Raw genomic sequence first — 23,657 nt, 5'->3', positions numbered from 1 at the left:
TTGAGCAAGCAAGTTCATTTTTTCAAATTGTCGTTTCAATCCAGAAACAATGCCTAGATATGCAAGACTATTTCAATGATAATAGGATTGCTTTAATCGGAATGACCACCTTACAATAAATGATCATTCAAGAAAAAAAGTGTTATGTACTTTGTATACTTTCTTCCAGATTGCCATGCCCTTTACAAGCGAGTTTATTATCTGATTTATACCAGCTGTAGAAATGCCCCCTGCTGGCACAAAAATTTCTCGGTTGAGTTTGAGTTGAGATGAGAGAGTAAACAACAGACAATGAACAGTAATTATGTATCCATTCTCTGAAATGTCCATCCTCTTTGAAGGGAAAAATGGCTCTTCTGCTGTTTCCTAAGAGGATTATATTGTATCTTTCTACTACTAATGATTCCATGAATTAATCGCAGTAAATTCAGTGAATAGGTTTGAATCTTCCTTGTATTGAAAAAGAGAAGTTGATAGAAGACATGTCCCTTGAGTGAATGCAGATTTCCACATTTGTATGTTTTAAATTGGTTGGAAACTATGAGGTGCCGTTTAGGCCATTATTCAAACTTTACCTATCATACACACACAAATTGCTCTCACATACACACAAAATGCTCTCACACTCTCCGTTTTACCTCTCACATACACACAAAATGCTCGCACATTCACTAGTTTTACCTCGCATATAAAACACTCCTTCATGATGTGAAAGTGAGAGGCAAAATTAGTGAATGTGAATGCATTTTATGTGTATGTAAGAGGTGTAAAATGGAGAATGTGAGAGGTGAATTATGGCCCAATGTATGCGTTCTGTCTAAATGGCACAATGTGATTGGCTGAGAAAAGTAATCAACAAGCTTTCTCATTTTCTGCTGCGCTCCAAGATGGAGGAAAGAAATCAACCTCAACCGCAACAAGCACTAAGCCAAGCCGTAGCTTTAATTAATAACATCTTAGCCACACCAGAAGCAATAGCTTCATTGTCATCGGCTATGACGCCTGCAATGAGTGTATAGAGGTAAAACTAGTGAATATGGGAGCTTTTTGTGTGTATGTGAGAGGTAAATCTTTTTTTCCACAATTTCCCTTTGGGATCAATAAAGTCTTATCTATCTTTCTTGTGTGTATGCGAGAGCAATTTGTGTGTGTATGAGAGGTAAAGTTTGAATTATGGTCTAAACAGCCCCTCATAAGAAACAGCAGTTTTATGAACGTGTACAAGTATGCAAGACTTTCACAGTGGCTTAGTTCTAATTCTATTTTCCCTGCAAGCTTGTATGTAGTACTGCATTTTTATAGAATCTTACCAGTAGGGGGCACAATTGCTGCTGAAATATTTTACTATCTCTAAAGACATTGTAAAGTATTTTTCTTTGAATCATGACTTTGCCAAAACCAACATTTAACCAACATGCAATTTTTGAAAACCAAACAACACTGGAAATGTAATTCTACAATAGCTACTGTACTGGGTTGTTGATTGTGTATTAAAGAAAGAAATACTCTTAAAACTCTAGATCCGTTAGACAACTACCAGACATTTTTTCAAACGTTTTTGTATTTATTTTTCCATAGCCATCACAATATTGATTCTGTCTTTAATTAAATACCACTGTTTATATCTACATTACCTAAAATTACTTTTACAGTAAATTGTACATCTCAGAATTTATGAGCTTGTTAGTTATGACTGTTGACAGTGCAGGTTTGTATTAGGTCTCACACCACTGTTATCAGTATTTTCCGAGCGATGCACAAATACAGATGGCATTTTATTTAGTACATTTTGTGGCAAAGTTCATATGTACAAAGGAAAAGCAGTAGGATGATGCCCAAAGTTATAAAAGAATATGTATGTTACCCCTTTCACCTTTTCAGTGTCAGCATCCTGTAACAAGTTAAACAGCCCTGAGACCAGAGTCGCTCCAAGTTTTAGAGAAAAAGATGTGTTAAGAACTTTTTTCCCTATGGTTTTGAAGTCTTTGTTGTTGACCTTAGAATAAACAGCATATTGTAAACTCATCGCAGATGTTAGTTTGTATGTGTTGAGAAAAATTCCCGATGGATACGGGTATGAAGGTAAATGACCTTGAGAGTCGTTTACGGGGAAGTATTTAAACCATGTCAGCTGGTGATGAAAGCTCTATGCCTGTCGTCCTTATTTCAACATAGTCCTCAAAGGAAGTAAAACATCCTGAAATGCACTGGCTCTAAGAACATGGGCTTCCATGAAAGTCCACTTTGAAGAAAATCTGCATGACAAAAGACACACAGAATGTAAAAAAAACTTAAGTCATCAGGAAGTGTCTTTTAAAGACTGAGGAGGAGACTGAAATAACAGGCAAACTGATCCAAAATGGAGTCCCCTTTGACCTTATAAAACACGATCTTTAGCTCTCTTGCCATTTTCTCCGTGGTTTAGTGATGAAGGTTATTTTATTGTGCTATAAAATAATCACATTTTTATTTCTCTCTTCTTAGAGTTGGCAGCTTTATCCCATACTAATTTTAGGCTAATTCTAGATGCCAGTATGTATGTGTACATGTATGTGTGTATGTGTATGTACATGTTAAGTAATTTGTACGCTTGCTGGTGTTGAAAGCCTACTGAAATTGTTGCTTTGAAACTTGCAAACATTATTTCTCATGATTCCAGAGCAAAAACACTGTAAAGTTCTGCGAACTTTCTTGGTCTAAGTAAATTTCTAGCATGAAGACTCCAGCATGAAAAATAGGGAGCTTTCAAGTCAACCAGAAATAAGGACATGGAAGTTCATGGATCTCCATGGAGATCAAGTCTCTAAATATCCCTGTGTCACAGTCCATTCAAACTTCAAACACTGGTAGCTGCCACCTGCCACCCAGACACTGCCCAGTCTGTCCCTCTAAACTGAGCAGGTGGGCATGGACGAAACTGGTTAGGGATGCCACTGTGAGGCCAGCAGCACCACTGGGTAACTACAGAGTTCAGTGGCTTACATGGCAGAATATATGCATCAATCAATAAGATCCTGGTCACTCCACAAAGCTGGCCTATAAGTCACATTATTGAAGAAAATTTACCTCTCTGCAGGACAGTGATCCAAAGCAAAAGGGCAAAGCTACACTTAAGTGATGAAGTCAAAGGTCTGACTTGAATCCTGCTGAGAATCTGTGGAAAGACTCAAAAAGCACTGTCTGTAAGCAATCAACATGCAACTTGAAAATCTGCTAAAAGCATGAGCAAACATTGCAACAAGACAGAGTGTAAAAGTTGATACTTTCCCTAAATGTCTTTCAGCAAATATTGAGTTCACCAGCATATTTAGTTTTTCCCTTTAGTTTTTGCTGACATTCACTGTAATTTATCTTTCACTTAAATGTCTTCAGTTTGACCATTAAGGAATTCAATAAATATGTGTATGCATGATTTTGTAATTTAGCACAAAAAAGGGTCTGGATACATTTGCAAGCACTGTCAATGTTCTGATTGTAATGCCTAAAAACTACTGGAATGAAAAAGACAGTCTTGTCGAAAACAGGGTTAAGCTAATACTAACAGAAACTACAGTATCAATACAAAAAAAGTGATACACATATAAAAATGTAGCAAATATGGAATGGATTAAAGCACTACAGAAAACACTTTCACTTAAGATCACCCTTTCCACCCAGAAATAAGGCTGTTTACCAGAAAGGCAAAAGCATTGTGCTCCAGACTTCACCAGTTTTGGTTTGCCTACATGAAAATGAGATTATTTTAATAAAATTACATGTAATAAAACAACAATGATGCGTCTGTCAGCTTTAGCAATTAGTAAACGCCAGCTCTCTGGATGATTTTTAATTAGGTCAAGGATCGGTCATTTCAGACTTCTGGTTGTTTAATGATTCTGGCTAGGTTTGTTTGGGAGATATTGGATTATGTGATGCCTGCATCATAGAGGTTGTTGTGGTGTAAGCAGTCTAGTTAGTGGTGCTGGAGAACTGGCTGTTCAGCATTAGATGACTTAATGTATGCAGAGACTAAGGTTTATGACTAATGATTTGCATGCCTGGTTATTTTAAAGATTTTTCCTTAAATAGCTTTACATTGATTTATATATAGTGAATCTCTGTGTGAGGCCTATTAATTCCAATCAAAATGGACAAGACTTTTCAACACCTGGTTTGAGGTGTATATTATTTTTAGATGTCCCTTTTATTCGGTTCCTGGCCTGAAGGAAATGCGCCTGTTAGAATTGTGCTTTGTCCTTTTGTGTTCTGAAATAATATTTGACAGAATAACTGTGTCCATCAATCCCCAGTGACATGTCTTTGATTGCAAGGCATGGTATTTCTTCTCTTTTATTTCTAGCAGACTTTTCTCTTTTAAGTCTTACTGCGCTTAATAGGTCTGTACTGAGCCTTATGTATGAATTAACTGCAGGACTTTGTACCCATCCAGAACACAGTTGTTAAATCTTCATTATCAGCAGAAAGACTGACACAGGTGTTTATTCACCTGAAGGATATTTATACTGTAGCTCTGTGATTATTTTATTTTGACACAAAAAGTTGTCACTTCCATTTTGCGTTTTACAGGTATAATGAAAACAGGAAAACAGATGTAATGAGAAGAAATGGTTCTCAGTAAAATATATTTTCAGGTCAAGGACATAAATTCCAAAGTATTTTTTTTGTATATGAGCTTATTAGACACTTTATCTTAAAATACCATCTTAAACAATGTAGACTATCAACTTAGATTAATGAATACTTCATGATTATTACATATACAGTAAATATCCAGTACTCAGTTAGGGGCTCTTTTGTAGACAGGACTTTGCTCTTGGATTTGCTTCTGGCTTTGGGATACACTGATGAACACAGACCTCCTGGAATAATCCCAGATCTGTAATTAGTTTCTGTTTAACACTATGAGAGAATGGCCTTTGACCCCCTACAGGACCTGATTGTGTCAGAGGTCAGGGTTCAGCGCTAGTGCACATTAGCATGCAGGTGAAAGCTGCAGTACCAGATAACTCAATCACGTCTTTCATGCAGAGCTGCATGTGGTACTGTTCACTGCAATCTTTTACATTAAAATTACTTTAGAGTGCAACATAAGGAATGCTTTGATTGCCTTAAAATGCTGTAACATTGAAAGATGCTGAGATTCATGTATCATCAATGTCTTTATTCTAAAACAGTTTTAGGTTCACACAAGAACATAAGAAAGGTTACAAACGGGAGGTAATTCAGCTCAGTTCCAAGAATCCTGTCTAGAGGTCAACATCTTGTACACAAAGGCTGGGTAACTGGTTATAGCCGTCTACCATAGCCTGTTGTGTGTAGAAGGTCCTCCTGTTTGCAGTTTGAATGCACTTCTGCACAAGTTTCAGTTATGTCCTCTGGACTTTTTTTGAATGTTGTTCAATCTTCAATCTGTTGAATCTTAAGACATCCATTGGACTGACTGTGTGAATGCCTTTGTGGATTTTAAATCCTTAAATCAAATCCCTCCCCAATTTGTCAAGAAACATCCCCTTGAACAAACTCGGGTTTCCATATTTGTACATTATAAATTGGTGCGATATAATCTGTATAATCCAATACAGAGATGATATAAATTGTATAGTAATATTTAAAAAACATTTTAAAGGATCATTGTAGAAGTGGTTCTGTCACAGTAGCGTAGTTCTAGTTCTGTGTTTTCCATGCACGTTTGTGTTTGTATTACTGTGTTTTTTTATAGATTCAAGTATTTGAGAGCCAGGGTACTGTGGGCTTCTAAAACTGATGGTCAACGTTTGGCATGTGCATGCCCAGCCCCCCAGCCTCGCCCCTTCCACACAGTTCCTTCTTATGCACTAATTGACACACATTAGTGCTGATTTGGTGGAAGGGCATGATAATGTAACTCTGCACATTCCTCATTGGTCCTGCACAGCTGGCTGTTACAGCGTATCTCTGGACCAAGCCAGCTGCGCCTTCATATCCTAGGGCATGAGACTAACCTCCATCGGGGTCACTGCAGTTTTGCTCCAAACACTCAGAGCCCTTATTTACGAATTACTATTTATTACTTCTTATTCCATTATTCGGGCTTCTTTCATTTTCCATTAGCATGGAGTTCACATATGACTAATTACGTCTATGCTCTTATTAGTTAGATTGTGTTGCCAATTGTGTGACTTGGAGACAGAATCTGAAATATCTTGTACGTAAGGAAGTTTGAAATTTCTATCAGGCCTTATTTTGTTTGAAACTGATCATCCCTTCAATTGCAGTTGTAGGTGCACATCATTCTTGACTAATTAACCAACAACTGGCTACAACGCAAGTTACAAAGCTGCTTCCTGTTAAGTTTTGTACTCCACGTTTAATCAGGAAATGTAATTAAACATATCTTGGGAAGATCTTGAATCCTTTGTACACAACGTTACAAATATTGTCAGTGTCTTGTATGTTTTGCACTATATTGTTTTGGGTGAATCCAGATCCTAGGATCAGTGATGAACGATTTCCCTGTTTTCTGCCATTTTCTTTAGACAAGGAGACTCTGATCACAGACAGCGGGAAGTTGCACACCCTAGACCTGCTTCTGACGAGGCTGAAATCCCAAGGTCATAGGGTCCTTATCTACTCCCAGATGACACGAATGATTGACCTGCTGGAGGTAAAGGCAACATCTTTCTGTTGTTTTTGCTGGGGGTACAGAAAGCAGGCCGTTATTGATTTGAATATGCAGACTACACACTGTACAGATTGACTTCATTTCTCAAATCTGCCAAATGCAAAAAGCTGTTCGTTTCATTGCCTGTGTTTGCTGCTAATCTTTAATATTGAGAACCAAAAGCTGAGTGCTGAAATATTGACAAATGTCGGTATTTGGTCTGAAATAGACTCCTATAATGCTTTACTGGAGTATCTTCTAAGCTATTAAGTAGGCTCCAGTATGTCCTGAATTCAGCAGCCTCTGTACTAACTAAAAGTACTCTGCATCTACACATATCTCCCATCCTCTATATGGGAGCACTGGCTCCCTGTGAAATTCAGAGCTGAATGGAATGTTCCCCTTCACACATACAAGGCCTTAAACGGTTAACCTCCAGGTTATCTTAAGTACTTAGTGCTTGAGTGTAGCCCAGCACTTAACCTCAGATCTGACGATTCTGGCCTCCTTACTCATTTGAAAACGAGGCTTCACACACAGAGCTTGCTTATGTGCATCACCACTTGCTGGTGGGGAGGCCACTGTCCAAACCCACTAGGGATTTTCAACAGTCATTGTTTTCAGAACCTTCTTACAAAGATATTTCTTTTATTTAAGCTGTTAATGTCACCTAGTCTTACTCTTCACTAAGTGAATTTACTGCGCTTTCTTTTCACTCTCGTTGTATTTTGGACTGCATTTTGACTTTCTTGAAAAGCATTCAGATAACATTGTATTCTTCTTATTACTAAAGTATATCTGGTTGATGGATGTAAAAGAATCTTCAAAGCAAAATCAGTTCACATTTTACAAAAACAGGGATTTAAATACAGCTCTACTTAACACCTAAGTTGCCTAAATCAGTTTTATTTTAGTGAAGATTTTATTCTTTGTAAAAATGAGTGTTCAAGGGAGCTTGTTGTGTGATTTAGAATTAAGTGTTGTTTTTGGATCCAACGGGAGTTTTACAACACGTCACGTTTTCACCACTAGATGTCACTCTATGGGCCTCTTTAATTCCTTCACTGTTAATAGGCAGATACCACAAATATAAATCTCCTCACAATCAATAAACACATTGCTTTAGCACTGTATTTGTTTTTTTGAAACTATAATCATGAATACAAATAAAAGCATGAACATGCATATTTTTATTGATCCTTAATGATTAGTGGTCTACATTTTTGTTGATTTTACAGGGACATAACCTTCCTTTAAAATAGCAATTAGCACTCATTGAGTCTTCACTAGATTCCAATTTAGCAAAACCCTTTATCGTTATTGTCCATAATTACATTGAGTATTGCAGTTATGATTATTGTAAGACTCACTTCCCGTCAGTTGAAAAGAATATTGTTGGGATGTCTCGTTCAACAGAAGGTGAAAATACATCCGTAACCATATACGGGCGTATCATTTGGGGAACTGCAGGAGTGAAATGACAGGGACAAGTGGTCAGCATCACCTGTAAACTGTGCTTGAGGAGGTGAATAGGCAAATCAGCTCCTGAGGTGTTGAGGGAAAAGCAGCTTGGGCCTTGGAAGAAAAATAAACACCTTCGAAATGTGTTCTGTGTGTTCTGGCATAAATTGAACATCAGAGCATACTGGCTTAGTGTCAGAGCACGCTAAGTGTCTGGATACACACAACGTTATGGATTGTACGGTGACTATAACCTGTCTTATAGTCCCAAGTATCACCCAGTTATTTGATCAATAGATCCACACAGCGCTTAGATCCAAAATCAATATCATTGATGTGACTGCACGCTTTGGGAAAACGTCCATAGTTCTCCTGGCTATGCAGAGCTGAAGCTCCTCCGACTGCAAGGGGGTGTCGACCCTTCCCACCCCCCACTCTGCCTTCTGCGGAACACATTTATCAGTGTGGAAAATTGGTAATTAGTGTGGTCTCAGCTGCAGCGCTAGCGGCTCATTAGGCAGGTGTGTGAGCGAGTGGAAGAGAGCAGGGCACAGACAGAGGGAGGGAGTGGAAGCGTGCTACCAGACAAAGAGGGGAAAGGCTGCCTGGATTAGTGAAGTGCCCTGAGAGAGCAGCTCCAGTAAAAACAATACCCTCCAATTTACGTTAGGCAGCACCGGTCTGAGCCAGGCTTGTGAATGGACAGAATAGCAGTAACATATTGGCAATTGTGCTTACCTTTGGAAGTTTCAGTATTCTCTTTCTTCTATAATTTTTCATCAGATCATTGGATGAATTCCACTTTCAGCAGCTCTGTAGCGTGTTTTGTGCACTGAGGGTTGAAGGCTGTGTGTTTGATGGATTGTTAAATATGAGTGATTTCTGCACAAAACACAGGGGTTTAAGAAGCACTCTGGTGACATTATTGTTGTTTTCCTAGGGAGCTCGTAAGAACTGTTACTGGTGACTATTTCACGGTAAAAGTAAGGGTGCTACAAACGGAATATAAATATTGCCTTGACTAAAACCTTGAGAATATAAATATTGCCTTGAGATTTAGAATGATTATTTGGGCTCCAGTGATCAGCCAGACAGATTGCTGAGAGTCAGGCCTTTCTGTGGAGGACTGAAGAGTGACAAGAGCCACAGACATTTACAGCCATGCCATTCATAGACTCCCAAACAGAAAAGAACACACAACAGAAGGACCAGACCATTATAGGATGTGTGTGACATGCGCATTGTTTGAATGGGTTATACTAGGCTCAGTAAAATAAAACACCTGTGATGACCTGGGCAGAAAACGAAAACCAGGTACTGTGAATGACTATAACTCCTTTACTGAGAGCAGAACCCTGGAATTCACTTCCAAATGTGAGAGAGACCAAGGGCTGTTTGAAGTGTGTGGTGAGCTGCACTGTGCGTGTAATCTAATTGAGCTTTCACATGTAAGCCTGCTCAGACCCAAGTCTGGATAATGGCATCAGCCATGTGTTTTGTATTTGCTGATCTGTGTTCTTTTGTTATATACTGTGTGCATTATGCTCTCTTACAGTACCCAGGGGAATATGTCCTCTACTGAAAAAAGTAAATCAACAGCTGTGGTTAGGAAATAAAAAGGTCAAAGAGTGTTTATCATGTTTTTTTTTTATTCTACCATGCTTTGTACCCATTTTAGCAAGTGTGTAAATGTCTTATATAATATTTGAGGAAATATTTTTGTACCATTTAGTCAGTATATGTTTAAACAATTGAAAGTGAATTTATAGTGTATTGTCAAATATAATGTTAAAGTATATTGCCGAACATAAAATCTCAAATTGAAACTGGTTTCAAACAACGTTGATAACTTGAGCATGATACGTTTTAACTTGAAGGCAGTAGTTACAAAATGAACATATCATTACATGAATGTTACAGACCTGTTGGAAAACAGAACTGAAATTTGCATTCAGAAATATACACCCAAAACTGTATATTACAATGAGTTTCTGCTTATTTGTGGTTCATATACCTAGAGATGGTGTTAGTGGGGAAAGAGGATATGAGTCTACCTGCTTGATTGTTTTAGTTTATTCACAGTCAATGCAAATCTCAAGAGCTCGGCTTCCTTTCTATTGCCATAGCAATGAAAGAGCACACTGAAGGATCATATTGTACTGGTTAAAGGCCACAGTTTAGCATTGACTCTGGGGAGACTGAAAAAAAGGCAGATAAGTTTGAGGAAACAGATGGGTGAGTGGTGAATATCTGAATGGTACCAGCATGTGAGTATTCAGTATGAAGTATTTTTGTCTAGTTCTCAATTATAATCAAGAAGAGAGCTTGTCTGGATTTCACACATTAAAGAAAAAACATGTGGAAATGCTGAAGGCATTCATAACAATCTGTATATTCTTTTTAAGTATTTTATTTAAGAACAGACAGTATATTCTAAAGTGTACAAACTATTATTGAATGAAGTAGGAATTCTCAGTTTGCAGGTAGTAACATGTGACTGTTACTCACTTTGTTAAAATCTTTGCTATGGGGGAATATGATTTCTAGACAGGACTGACAAATGGTTTCTATTGAGCTACTCAGACTAAAGTTAATTTAAAAGTTGTTTGGCAAGTTCTAATTCCAATAAGTTGTCTGTGAATCATTATATCTGCAATTATGCCTGGCTAATGGTTCATATTTTTATAGCTTATTCTGCAGTGCATTATATCACCACCAGATGATACAATAACAAAGTAATGGAATTAAAGTTTTTGATTAGAAACCATTTTTAACTATAGTGATTTGATGATTGCAGTCTCCAGTGCACCAGTGCAATGAGCTCCACAAACAAGGAGTCTTTTGTCATAACCTGAAGACCTGAAAGAGTAGTTCTCATATTAAAGGTGGAATTATACCTGTGCAATATAGCATGTATTTGTGATATCAAACATATAGTCATGTTATGTTCTAGAGAAGATATCATATAAAAGGTAAACATAATAATGTGCTATAGTTTTGCAATTCAGTTACCTCACTGTTTTGTATGAGTTTTTTTATTACGTTTTTTTTATTTCCATTGTTCTTATTTCCATTGTATTTAAACAACCAAATCACCTTGTATGCAGATGCATTGTTGGATTGGGGACACAAACTTATTAAGATGTCTATGAATAACAGACCCATGTCTACAGTTGTCTAAACTTTTTTAAGCTCGTGGTTGCCCTTCACTGTTCTGGAAAACTATATACAGCAGGTATGTAGAGTAGATCACTCGGAAATCAACAGGGTATAAAGATGTGGAACAATTAACAACTACAATAAGGCATTTGTTTAAAGACGTAATTGAGATATCCTTTGGAGTAATATAATACACACCCCGTAGCATCTAAAGACGTTTTCCACTCCTGACTCGACAGAGCAAATTACTAAATTGTTGAAAAAGTAAGTCATGGTAACTTCATCATTGAAAGTGACATGTATATCCTGTTGAACTGTTGCTCTCCGGGACTAGGAATGACAATATCTGGACTGTACCAGGTTTAAAGGAAAATATAGACCACTACAAAAGATTTGTTCTTACCAATGAGAATGAGGGTTGTGTTACTGACACATTGTAGTCTCTGATTGTTTAGTGTTGAAGATGTATAAAGCAGTATAGGTAACACCAAATGCTTGTACAGCTCTTTAAAAATCTGGCTTAAACACATATATTATTATGCTTTTTAATCTGTCCTCATCTGATAAATCAGTTCAGTGCCATTTCTCAGTAAAGCCAGAGGGTGGCTGCCTAGGTCTTTCAGTCCTGGTTCTAAAAACAGCATTATTTGAGAGTTCCAGTAAGTGTCTGTAGCCGACAAGCTGACACTTACATGTCTGAAAGAAAACTGTTTTAATAAGCTTTTAGCTATTGAACGTGCTAATTCACTTTTCTGTAGCAGAAGATGTTCTTTTGGGAGAACTGCCAAGCCCAGGTATGCTGAAGAGATTTTTATTTGACAAGAGGCAAGTTTTCATCAGCACTGAAAGCATCATAAGAGGAGAAAAAGTGGTTTCTTGGCAGAAGACAACCAAAAGCAATTCCTGTGAGATTTACTGTGGATGTTGTTCTGTGCCAGACAGAGCAGCAGAAAAATTACAGGAGCCAGGGAAGAGACAAGCATTAGTTCTCGAGTAGACAATCAGCCATTGACTCATATTTTAAATGCTGAGGTTTCCTTTAAGAAAACGGATGCCTGTGTATATCTTAAATATTTCATTTGCACCCCTTAATGAATCTCTAGATATCGTGCGGCTGAAATAAGTAACGATTTTCATGTTTTTAGCTACAGATGTTAATGTTTTTTCAACTGCAATCCTTTTCCTTGTGTAGTTATTCGCCATTTTGTTTTTATGGGGTTAAAAAATAAGGCACAACAAGGCAGTAATGGGGAAGCCTTAGGATGCCCAGTCCAATCAACCGTGCCAGTTCCACTCTTCATGGAGATCGTTTTTTCAATCCACATGCAGGAAAATGATCTCTGCTGTAGTGGATTGAAACACTGCATACAGAAAAATGCTCTCAAGGGTAAATGCTATGTAATGTGTATACAGACTATGGGGTTAACTAAATGTACTACACCGGCTTGTTGGTTTCTTTTTCTTTAATTGTTGCCTTTTCCTTTCCTTTTTTTAGGAGTATATGGTTTACCGTAAGCACACTTACATGAGACTTGATGGCTCATCGAAGATTTCAGAAAGGCGTGACATGGTGGCAGACTTCCAGAGTCGGTAAGTAACAGTCCGTCAGTGAAATACTGATTTTCTTCTGTAAGGAAATACTTTCTCTTTATTAAGGAAACAATGGTCAGAACGGAATTGTGGTGGGCAGCCATGTGCAAATGTATAGTTGATGGCATTGATGACTGCCTGTCTATCTAGTATTTTTGTCAATGAGTAATCACATAGAAACCTATCAGTGTTACAAGAATTGCATTAAGATTGTAATCCGAGTCTTATTAGAGTTCGAATCTCAAAAACTAATGTAATCAGTCAGGTAGGTTTTTTTCATTAAAGCTGGATTCCAGTCCGAGACTTGGCTTGGATAATTAAAATGGCAACATTACAGCAGATACTGTATTTATATATATGTTCCCCAGGTTGCATATTTTCTTAGCATATGTTTGGCATAGAAAAGTTATCTTGCTTGTAATCTTTGAACCACACATGTACACAAACATCTTTTGTTGAGACAGCTGCCCATTGTGTCCATATTTCTTCTTTACAGGACAGATATCTTTGTCTTCCTTCTGAGTACCAGAGCTGGGGGCCTGGGAATAAACCTGACGGCTGCTGATACTGTAAGTCTGTGTTCCTGTTTCTCAGTTCTGACTGGGTACTTTGAACACACTAACACCCTGAAAAAAGAGAGAAGGGAGAATAGATATAAATGACAACTTGAGTTCCTGTTTCCTGTTTCACATCTTGAATTGAGTGGTACCTTCAGATGATTGAATATAATAAAACTATGAGGGTTATTAATAAAAATAGTCGCTCTGCCATTAAATCAGTGGGTGGAGTTTTACCTCAGTTGTCAGTATAAATAACATGACAGTGAGGCTATGGCTGAAAATTGCTTTAAAAAGTGATGCTAAAATAAACATTAAAAGCTGGTAACCAAATGCTGCTCCACGTATTCCAAAAGGTCTTGGTTGTGCTATTCAAATACATTTTACAAAAAAGGCACAAAAAAAATGATATTGATATTCCAATGTTAGGGAATAGCTAACAGGAACTTGAGGATGAGAAAATTATCTGGAGCATTTGGCCATATTCACATGATTTCAAAAATGTGAGTGAAATGGGTATGAATTTAAAGACTCCCCAAACATCCTTACAATGCTTATAAATTGTTTGTGGTGTACACAAGTAAACATGAAAATAACAAGTACGCTACCTGCCTACAACAATACACTATTGCGCATGGAAAGGTGACTACCATGCCAGTACCATGTCCACCCTGACTATTAATTGAAAAAAGGCATTGTTAGTCAACCATCCCGTGAGTTTAAACTCGCAGTGAGACGGTACCAGCTTTAACTGCTGGGATATGGCAAACACCTGTGGCTTTTGACTGTTTGGCTTCATCTGGGAGCTCTGCCCCCGCTGTCTCTTCAGCATGACGGCCCTTCTGCGTGCGTTTCTGGAGGCTGACTGGCAATTTGTGTCGCAGGTGATATTCTATGACAGTGACTGGAATCCCACAGTAGACCAGCAAGCCATGGACCGGGCCCACAGGCTAGGCCAGACCAAGCAGGTGACTGTGTACCGGCTGATCTGTAAGGGGACCATCGAGGAGCGCATCCTGCAGCGCGCCAAGGAGAAGAGCGAGGTACCCTGTGGAAACGAGTCCTCTTTATTACAACTATATTAACGAGCAAAATCGTAAAAAGGAAAGGGATACAGCAGCACTGGAAAGCACTGGCTAAAATTGCACCTCAAAATATTACAAATTGCGTATCCTCATAAAAATCTGTGTATTTACTGCAATCTTGGGCTTTTGCCAGCTTGATTTATACAAGGTGACATAAATAAGGGTACTTCTGGATACCCCTCTCCTCTGTCCTTTATTCAAAGCATGCTTTACGCCCTAGCTATGATTTTCAAACCAGTTGAGCTCGGCGGTTTGTTCTTTTGGTGGACATTTTACTTAACTATTGCTTTAGAAGGAGTAATAATGGTTTATCACAGTTACAGAGGACCAGTGTTTTGACATTCTCCTGTTTCCTTTCATTTAGATCCAGAGAATGGTGATCTCAGGTGGCAATTTCAAACCAGACACACTGAAACCCAAAGAGGTGGTCAGTTTGCTGTTGGATGATGAGGAATTAGAGAAGAAGTGTAAGCTATTGCTACTGTTTACTCTTTAGAATACACTTCTGGTGCCAACTTAATGGTTTCATTCAGTAAACTCTCTGCATACACTGCCCTTCCTATTGTAACATCAGAATCTCATAGCTCACAATAATTGTCTAGTCAGTATAATCCCATCCAAATCCTAGAGAAGGATTTACAAAATAGTAACTACAGGGGTATGAATAAATGTTGCTATGCGCTGTCCTATTATGATTACAGTATAACTTTAGTAGTATGACACTATTAAAATATTTTATTAGAATTTAAGTGAGTACACACTGTCTAATCTGTAACTCCTTTGTACTATATGATGTTTTTCGTTCCTATTTCATTGGGGTTATGAAAAAATCTGGAAGGCAAGTTATAACATTGTAGCCTTGCACAGTGAAACCAATCAAGCTAAATCAGCATTTCCATACCCACTGTATTGATGGACTGTATCTCATCAAGATGTTATAGGCAAGAGACAATTAAAATGAAAAGATAACAAAAGAACATTATCAGGAGGTTTGATGTGTAATTATTGTGCTTCATATATCCACTGAGTTTAAACTCATTACACCTTTTATCTAATTAAAAATTTTAGGTCACAAAGTAAGGCCTTGGGAATATCTTGTCTGGGGAATACTGTAAACTGTGCATGTTTATCCATTAACAGAACTAATCAGGTATATCTGTGGCAAGTCAGGGACATCTAGGGCAGATCTTGGTAGCTTCTCTACTGATCACATCTTAAAAAATGGATACTGTAGCGATGACTGATCATCAGAATAATGACAGGGAACATAACTACAGAACGAATTCCCATGAAGTTTTACCAACAGTGACAATCAACAGTTGGGCCAGGTGCTTTTTGATCTTTGTGGATTGTTTAGTTTTCTTCTGCTGTTGCCTCTGCAGTAAGACAGCGTCAGGAAGAAAAGAGACAACAGGAAGAATGCAACAAGGTGAAAGACCGCAAAAGAAAGCGAGAGAAATATGCAGAAAAGGTACAAGAACTCACACCACACAGAATTTTACTTTCTGTTGGTGAACTATGCTCCTTCATCAGTGATGATGCATAAGGTTGTGGGTGTGAATCCTCTGAGGTGGCTAAATGAAACTGTTAACCTGTCTTGTAAAACCCCTTTGGTACCATTTAAAGTTTTGCTTCCTTTATTGTAATGGAAGCAATGTCTCATTAACTCTTGCAGGTCTCTCCAGAATAGGACTAATGTTAATTTGTTCAATAAAGTGTTGTTAGATTTAGTTTATTCCATTAAAATCCAATATGTACAACAAATAGGAAGAAAAAATAGAAAGAAAACATCTTTTGACACTAGGGTAACATTCAGGTCAGAACTGCCAGGTAAAAACCTATAAAAAGTATTAACGAGATGGTACTGAAAGACAAAATTATCATTGTCAAACAGAATACAGATTTTAAAAGAACAGCAAATGCAAGAACAGGTTATTAGTTCAAAAAAAAATCATAGCACCCATGCTCTGTAAATAACATGTATTTTTCATATTTATCATTCTTGGTGGCACATTTTCAAACAGTAGGGATAGATCTGGTGTTTTTTTTCTTTCCAGAAGAAGAAGGAGGATGAGGTGGATATCAAAAAGAGAAAGGAAGGAGTGAATATTGTCATTCCTTTCGTTCCGTCTGCAGACAACTCCAACCTTTCTGCAGACGGGGATGACTCCTTCATCAGCGTGGACTCTGCAATGCCCAGTCCATTCAGCGAGGTGAGCTGGGCTCAGATTACTAATATTTAGGGATAGATTATGATTCAGAGTTACAGTCCATGTACACTGCTACTTGTATGGGGTCTCGTTTTACTTGTAGATCATATCATAACATACTCCTTATGTTCTCCTACTCTGTTAGCACTGTTTTTTTGTATCTGTGTGAGGATTGCCCAGAAAGAAGTGACAAACTGTTGCTCTTTGTTTTCTCTGGCAGGTCTGTTTTCCTATTCCACAAACATACGTTACCCGCATGTGAATGTTCAACATGCGGTCTGTTACAGTTCACACAGAACTGCAATGTTTACAGGGAATCAGTATGTATTGTGGTAAATCTAGTGCTCTATTGCAGAAATCCTGAGAACACCGAAAACAATTAAGGAAAGCTGGAAATAATGCATAGTTTCATTTGTAAAAACAGTTATTTCTTTGTCCGTATGGGTGTAAGATGTAATTATATGTAAAACAATGTCTCATATTGACATATATTTTAGGGGCAGGTGTTATTGAGGAATTGTGTTCAGCCCTAGAGGTCCTCCCTGCTCCTGGTCTCACCCTGGGCGCTGCCTGTCTTTGTAGATCTCTCTGAGCAGCGAACTTCAGCCGGGCTCCATCCCCCCGGATGAGAGCAGCAATGACATGCTGGTGATCGTGGACGACCCCATGTCCTCTGCGCCTCAGTCCCGAGCGACCAACTCCCCCGCCTCCGTGACGGGGTCCGTCTCCGACAACATGAACGGTAAGCAAACGGCTCCGTGGGATCAGTTCGCGAACAACCCGCTCGATAATGCATCACCACGGCTCAAGAAAACCTACACAGAGACCATCGCCAGAAAAAAACAAGCTAGGGTTATACTGAAAAGCCTGTGTTTAATAGTAACCTTCTAAAACCAGCGGCTGTGTTCATTTTCCGTGATGTTTCCAGGTGTCTCTACTCAGGACACTTCCAGTCCCGGGCGCGGGAGGTCAGGCCGGAGCCGTGGGCGTCCCAAGGGCTCAGGAGGAGGGACCAAGACTGCTGGGAAGGGGCGGAGCCGCAAGTCTACCGCAGGCAGCGCGGCAGCCATGGCCGGGGCCATGGCGGGGGCCGCGGCTGCTTCTGCCGCTGCTTACGCTGCCTACGGTTATAGCGTATCAAAAGGTACGTCAAACACCCCTCAGCATTTAGGCTTCTAATTCCGTTTGCTCTGGCTGGCGACAGAGAACTCCGTTCCTTTTGGGGTTTGTATGCAGAACAGCGCTATCGAAGTATAAAGCGTAGTTGCCTTTTGAAACATCTTGTACTTTCCAGACGCCTGCATCAGAATCATTTCAAGAGATTCTTTGGATGCCACGTGCAGCAGTCCTGTACTAATTTCACATGTGCTGCACAAGCAGACCGATACCAGATGACAGTTCTTACCCCCGAATGAGAATTAAGATTTGGATCAGCTCATGTTCAGAAACATCACCTCGTGTTTAATGAGCTTTATTCCTCCTGGGAACTTGTTAAGGTGGAAGTCGAACGGTAGCCCCATGTGTTGTGATGGTTCTCCTCAGGTATTCCTGCTGGAAGTGCTCTGCAGCCCTCCCTGGCACGGTCCTCTGGTGCGTCGTCCTTTGTGCCAACAGGAACCTCTTCCCCGCTGAGTTCGCCGCAAGCCAAGAGCGGCGCTGTCCCGCCCAGCCCACAAACCCTGAGTTATACCAGCACCCACAATCCCCCGACCCCAACCAGGAAGAGCAAGGGACCCACTACGCCAGGGGGACGATAGCAAATATCTGCTCTTGCACAGCCGTCTTCTGTAAAACATTCAGCCCCATCCTTCACCGGATTAATTTTACATGGAGCCCCAGTGGAAAGGAAGTCAAGAGTCCAATTCATATTCAGTAAACCAGGAACTAAAGTTTAGAACAGTACGTTCCTCAACAGAAAAAACGTCCCAGACATGCTCTACCATTTCCTGAGAAGCAGCAGTCTTTCGCAATGGATTACAACTGAGGCCTGCTGGGAATCAGAGTACCCAGAGGAATGTGTGAGCTGGATTTAGCAAACAGAGCACTTGAACTGAACAGCTCTGTTGGAATAATGTGCTTTTCCCCAATGTGTTGCTTTTCTTTTTTTTTTACCAGTGTGTGTACAGGTCTTCAAACTTTGCCTCTCTTTTGTTCTTGCGTCTTGCAAGATAATGTAAAGTTACTTGCCTTGTGAGAAACTATTTATCAGTTATGTGGCACCAGTGTCGAGTCGTGAAATACTGTTTGTATAGTACACGAGCTGCCACATTGAAGAAACTAGTCTTCATAAAAGGGCTAATAAAATTGAACCATTTCCATCAAGATGCTTTCCAGGTGCACTTGTGGGTGAAGTATTTATTACGTTGCTTTTGAAGCTGTATTTCAAACTTTAAAAATGTTTTTTTTAACTTCCATTGTATGTCCATTGTAATTTCCTCAAACACCTTAAACACAACAGTCCTTTGCGTTTGTTCAATTATTAGGAACTTTCTTTTGTGCTGTACATGGACCCTTTTTATAGGTTTAGTACGAGGTGATGTGTAACAGAGCCTTCTGCATTTCTGATAAGAAAAATGTGTGCTACAAATTATTTCCAATTACAAATGTGGAAAATGCAGCCTGAATTGTTCATTGTCGGCCTTCGTGGTACATAATAACCCAAATTTGTGCTAGGGCACTGCTAGCTGCATGGAAAAGGCTTTTACTTTTCAACTTTACCATTATCCAAAACCTGCTTTGAATTTGTGATTGTTGCAAGAATCTGGTGTTTAGAAGCTTAAGAGAAGCATTCCTGGGATCCACATTCAGAATAGATTGTATTTAGTACTTATTTGTAATCTGTTGGAATGCAAAAATGGGAAAACAGTCCAGGAGGCATTAAAAAAAAACAATATTGATAACAATATTTGATTATTTGTTTTTCAGTAGCTTAGATAAGGTATTCTAACTGGAGCAATGTAATTACGGTTCAAAGACACCACTTAAGGTTAAAGCCATTGCAATTAGTTTCATTGCTGTTCTACAGGGAGCTAGAGTGTGAGAATTTATATGAACTTCTGACTGGCATTGTCACAGCAAGGCCCTAAATTGCCGAAAATGTTTACTCCTGTCAAATAATCAAATAGATGTTTGTATTATAGTCTTTATTTTTTTACAAAACGAAATATCTGTTGAATATTGTACCCGAAATCAGCAGCAAGTAGGACTGATCTCAATGGAAATAAAATGAATCTATGTAGATTTTACGTTTAGATGAAAACACTTGGAAGAGGCCTTTCTTAATATTGTTTTACACTACTGAAAACATATGGACCGAAAAAAAGGATCAAATATATTTTTGTCACTTTAAACACATTGGAAATGGTAGTTTTCTAGGTATATAAATGGAAAGGGTATTTTTAAATGTACGGACTGCTAAGAAAGCCTCACTATTGTTGAAAGGTTTTAACTTCACCAATCACCAAGTAATTGCTAGATACATGGATTATCAGATGGATCTATGGTAGAAAGCAACTGATGGAAAACTGTTAATGTGACTATTGCATGTAGTGAACCTACTTTTTAATCAGGAAACGTTAAACCTAAATTAAAATTTTACAATCCTAAATTTAGATAAAATCCAGTGTTCATTTCACAATACAATGAAGACTAGATGCCACATTTTTTTTTTCAATTAAATATTTTGTTTGCTGCCTGAATTCAATGTACATAGTTGGAAGATATTTCTCCCTTAAAATTATTTTTCCTTTTATGTTTGTCTATTTTTATAGATAAATGTGTAAATATGTATAAACTGTCCTTTTACTAACTGGAGAAACAAGTTCAAAATAAATGCTAGCTAATAATTTTAAACAATGTGCATTCTTGTTTCCTATGACGTCCATGAAATGTTCGTCGGCTGGACATTATTTCTTTTTTTGACGTTGACTGCCTGGCTGCTTGCCCAGCACCAGACGGATTGGCAATCATTTAAAATATTCTGGAAACCTGAGCGTTATGCATATATAAAAGAGGTGGTTAAATATTTCATGTATGGTCAGAAAAAGCAGTCCCGACACCAGCTTGTTGTCGAAAAATGAACAAACAGTCTGGAAAGACGGATGTGTTAGACAAACTGACACACACATATTTACAGGCGTACTGTATTTACAATAGTAAATAGTGATAGTGAGTTCTGATCTCACTACAGCGGTTGCAGGAGAATGACGGGTTTTAAACTAAGATGGAAAGGTTAAAACTGTCGTCTCAGCCTACTTCTGTTGACCAACATTAGACCTTTCCTAAGGCGATACTTTTACACACGGCCTGTTACCCTAGCCTGGTACAACTAGGACATAACTGGTCATCAATTTTGTTTAACACAGTATATGTTGATCCTAACACTGAGAACTGGCTTACAGCCAAGGAACATGCTGTTCTTCTTTAGTTCATCGTGTATCTCCGATTCATTGGAAGAGACGCTTGCTTCTCAGTAGGTAAGAAGGTCACATTCAAACGATGTGTCGAAATCTCCCCGCTTGCAGTACAGGAGCCCATGACATGTGTTGTTCATTTATTAAAAACATCCAGGGCTGCCAATTGGAATATCCGGTTTTCCAGCCCGTCCAGAGATGTAAAACAAGCCTAAAAGTAGGCCAATCCTTGAGTAATTGTGATGCGTTTGGGCCTGAGCATTGTTTTAAATAATAATATTTATATTAATATCAATGAAATAAGGTTATTTATAAAATGTTTACACTTCGACAAAAAACAGATCTGTACATAGTCTTTTCAGTCTATCTTTTTCGTAACATATCGATACGAAAGCAATTCACTGTTTTAGTTCAGGATCTGACTCCACTTATGCTCACAGTTTCATTATATATATATTAGATACTTTGCCATCTTTCATTGTGGATTTGAATTACACACTATTACATGCAAACAATGACTCTGACAGCCAATGTCTGGGGTCTGTTTCTATCACCTGACAAGTCTGCCATGCTTCCACGCCCATTACCCCTCTGTAATTGGTTGTTTACTACAATGAAGAAATGCTGTTGGCTTTTACAATTGTCAATCAAGGATCTATGGTTGTGTAGACCTGATTGAACATGAAGTGTGTTTAAGGGAGACATTGTACTTACTGCTGTTTGAATTTTAGAACACATTGCGGCATTTAAACAAAAACGCATAATTGTACACTCACAGATGGTAAAATGTAGCTCAAAAACATATTGAGGATTTTCGCTGAAAAATCCCTCTCTATTGCATTACGGGTTTGCTGATTAATGCAGAACTTAAGGTATGTCATTTGAAGGATTAGTGCAGTTACTGTACCTTACCCGCAATAGAAAAGTACACAAGTTTCTCAACTTGTTTAAAAAATAAGGGACAACATACAGAACACATATCTGTGTTTATTGCAATGGCAGAAGCCAGATTTTAAGTTATTTTCGTGATTTTATTTTTAAATTTATATTTCCAGTTAATGTAACAGGTATTTCCACAGCTGCAGTTAGCCTGCAGCATTGTTTGTAACAAAATGTTCAAAAGACGAAAACACTCATGCAGTAACGTCACGAAACAAGTACAGGTGTCAATTATACAAAACATTTTGGTTTGCTAAAATGCTGGTACTTATGTTATGATGAGATATTTGTTTTTACAAATGCAAAAGGTGAAATTAGAATTAAGCCAGTGCTTGCAGTGCTGTGAAACGATAACATATTTTAAATTTATATTCACAATATGTATACATGCATATGTATGAACAAAGAACACATTCCTTTGAAAAGTGCAGTACCATTCCTAATTTGTCTTTACTATATTGTTTTTTTTTTTCAGGTTAAGTTGGATACAAGCAGCAGGTATGTAGGCAAATTAGAATATAACTGTAATAAACCCAAAGAAAATAATGCAAATCTAATGTTTTATGCGACTCGTTACCGTTGGATGAGCTTAAATTGATACGTGGCTTGTAGGCCGTTTTTGCATTTGAAGATCTGAAAACACTCCGATTTAAAAAGGTAATGTTTAGAGGTGGTCATAACAACCTACATTTTTGAGTTTATGTGCTTTATTAATGCTTACAATTAAGAAAATATTCAAGGACGTTTGTGGAAGAAGCTTAACAATATGGGGGTATTGTTAAGAACGGGGGTAACATACGTTTATACATGAATCACACGAGGTATTATTTATATTTTTCACTCTTTAATTATGGAGAGAAAGTGTTCATAAAGTGATATTGCAATGCGTAGTCCTATACAGGTTGGCATTGTTTTTTTCTGAAAGTTACCGAACTAAAATAAGCTGCTAAATTAATTAAATAGCACTGAAACTACAATTGTAAACAAGATAAACATATTTTATGTTGCTCTTTTCTGTTTAGAAACTGTCAAAGTTAGGTGTTAATTTGGCCAGTAATTGACTGGTTTGACAGACCCGTTAGTTCTATACTTGAGGAGGTCCCTCATTTTTCTGTATGTTTTTATATGTAGGAATTAATTTCAAAACTTGGGAAAGTAACCATTCTTTGAGGTAAGACACTAACACTTCCAACACTCCAACTAACCATATGTGACCTAAGGTGTGGTTGTATATATGATGAGACTGATGAAACATTTGCATCAGTAAGCAGATTTTTAAAACAAAAGATCCAAGGGAATAACCTAATTAAAACAATCACCTCTGGTGCACATTTTCCAGAAATTCTGAAGAAGAAAAGGTTTTAACATGAAATGACAAGCAGTGGTGTTTTAAGAAGACCAGTGCTGCATTTTGAGACACATTTGTTACAAAATGTAATTGTGGATTATATAAGTAGAGATGCTTCTTGAGGTTTAAGCACTGTTTTAAAAAATGTTGTAGTTCATGCATTGTTTCTGGGGTGAACTTAACTGACTTTTAAAATTCTGTTTCTGTGCACTTAATATTCTTTTAGTTGCAGGGTAGAAGAAGTCCAATTATACAA

General features: G+C 38.1%; 1 protein-coding gene across 5 annotated transcripts in view; it reads left to right on the top strand.

Annotated features, from left to right (window-relative positions):
- The window catches only part of ino80 (INO80 complex ATPase subunit), a 55,494-nt gene extending 34,959 nt beyond the window's left edge, over positions 1 to 20,535 (top strand). For 3 of the 5 annotated variants that reach the window (XM_015350850.2, XM_015350848.2, XM_069193284.1), the window contains exons 27-36: positions 6,516 to 6,643; positions 12,756 to 12,850; positions 13,347 to 13,419; positions 14,292 to 14,450; positions 14,857 to 14,959; positions 15,875 to 15,963; positions 16,550 to 16,705; positions 17,285 to 17,444; positions 17,631 to 17,846; positions 18,245 to 20,535. In XM_015350850.2, coding sequence (XP_015206336.2) covers positions 6,516 to 6,643; positions 12,756 to 12,850; positions 13,347 to 13,419; positions 14,292 to 14,450; positions 14,857 to 14,959; positions 15,875 to 15,963; positions 16,550 to 16,705; positions 17,285 to 17,444; positions 17,631 to 17,846; positions 18,245 to 18,459 — 1,394 coding nt within the window. In that variant the 3' untranslated portion in view covers positions 18,460 to 20,535. The remainder of the gene's footprint in view (positions 1 to 6,515; positions 6,644 to 12,755; positions 12,851 to 13,346; positions 13,420 to 14,291; positions 14,451 to 14,856; positions 14,960 to 15,874; positions 15,964 to 16,549; positions 16,706 to 17,284; positions 17,445 to 17,630; positions 17,847 to 18,244) is intronic. The other 2 variants (XM_015350851.2, XM_015350853.2) reach the window with 2 other exon arrangements.
- The last annotated feature ends 3,122 nt before the right edge of the window (positions 20,536 to 23,657 follow it).

The sequence above is a fragment of the Lepisosteus oculatus genome, chromosome 8 (assembly GCF_040954835.1).
Source record: "Lepisosteus oculatus isolate fLepOcu1 chromosome 8, fLepOcu1.hap2, whole genome shotgun sequence".
In the NCBI taxonomy this organism is placed as follows: domain Eukaryota; kingdom Metazoa; phylum Chordata; class Actinopteri; order Semionotiformes; family Lepisosteidae; genus Lepisosteus; species Lepisosteus oculatus.
The sequence above is the reverse complement of the archived record's forward strand: the minus strand, read 5'-3'. Positions and strand labels throughout refer to the sequence as shown.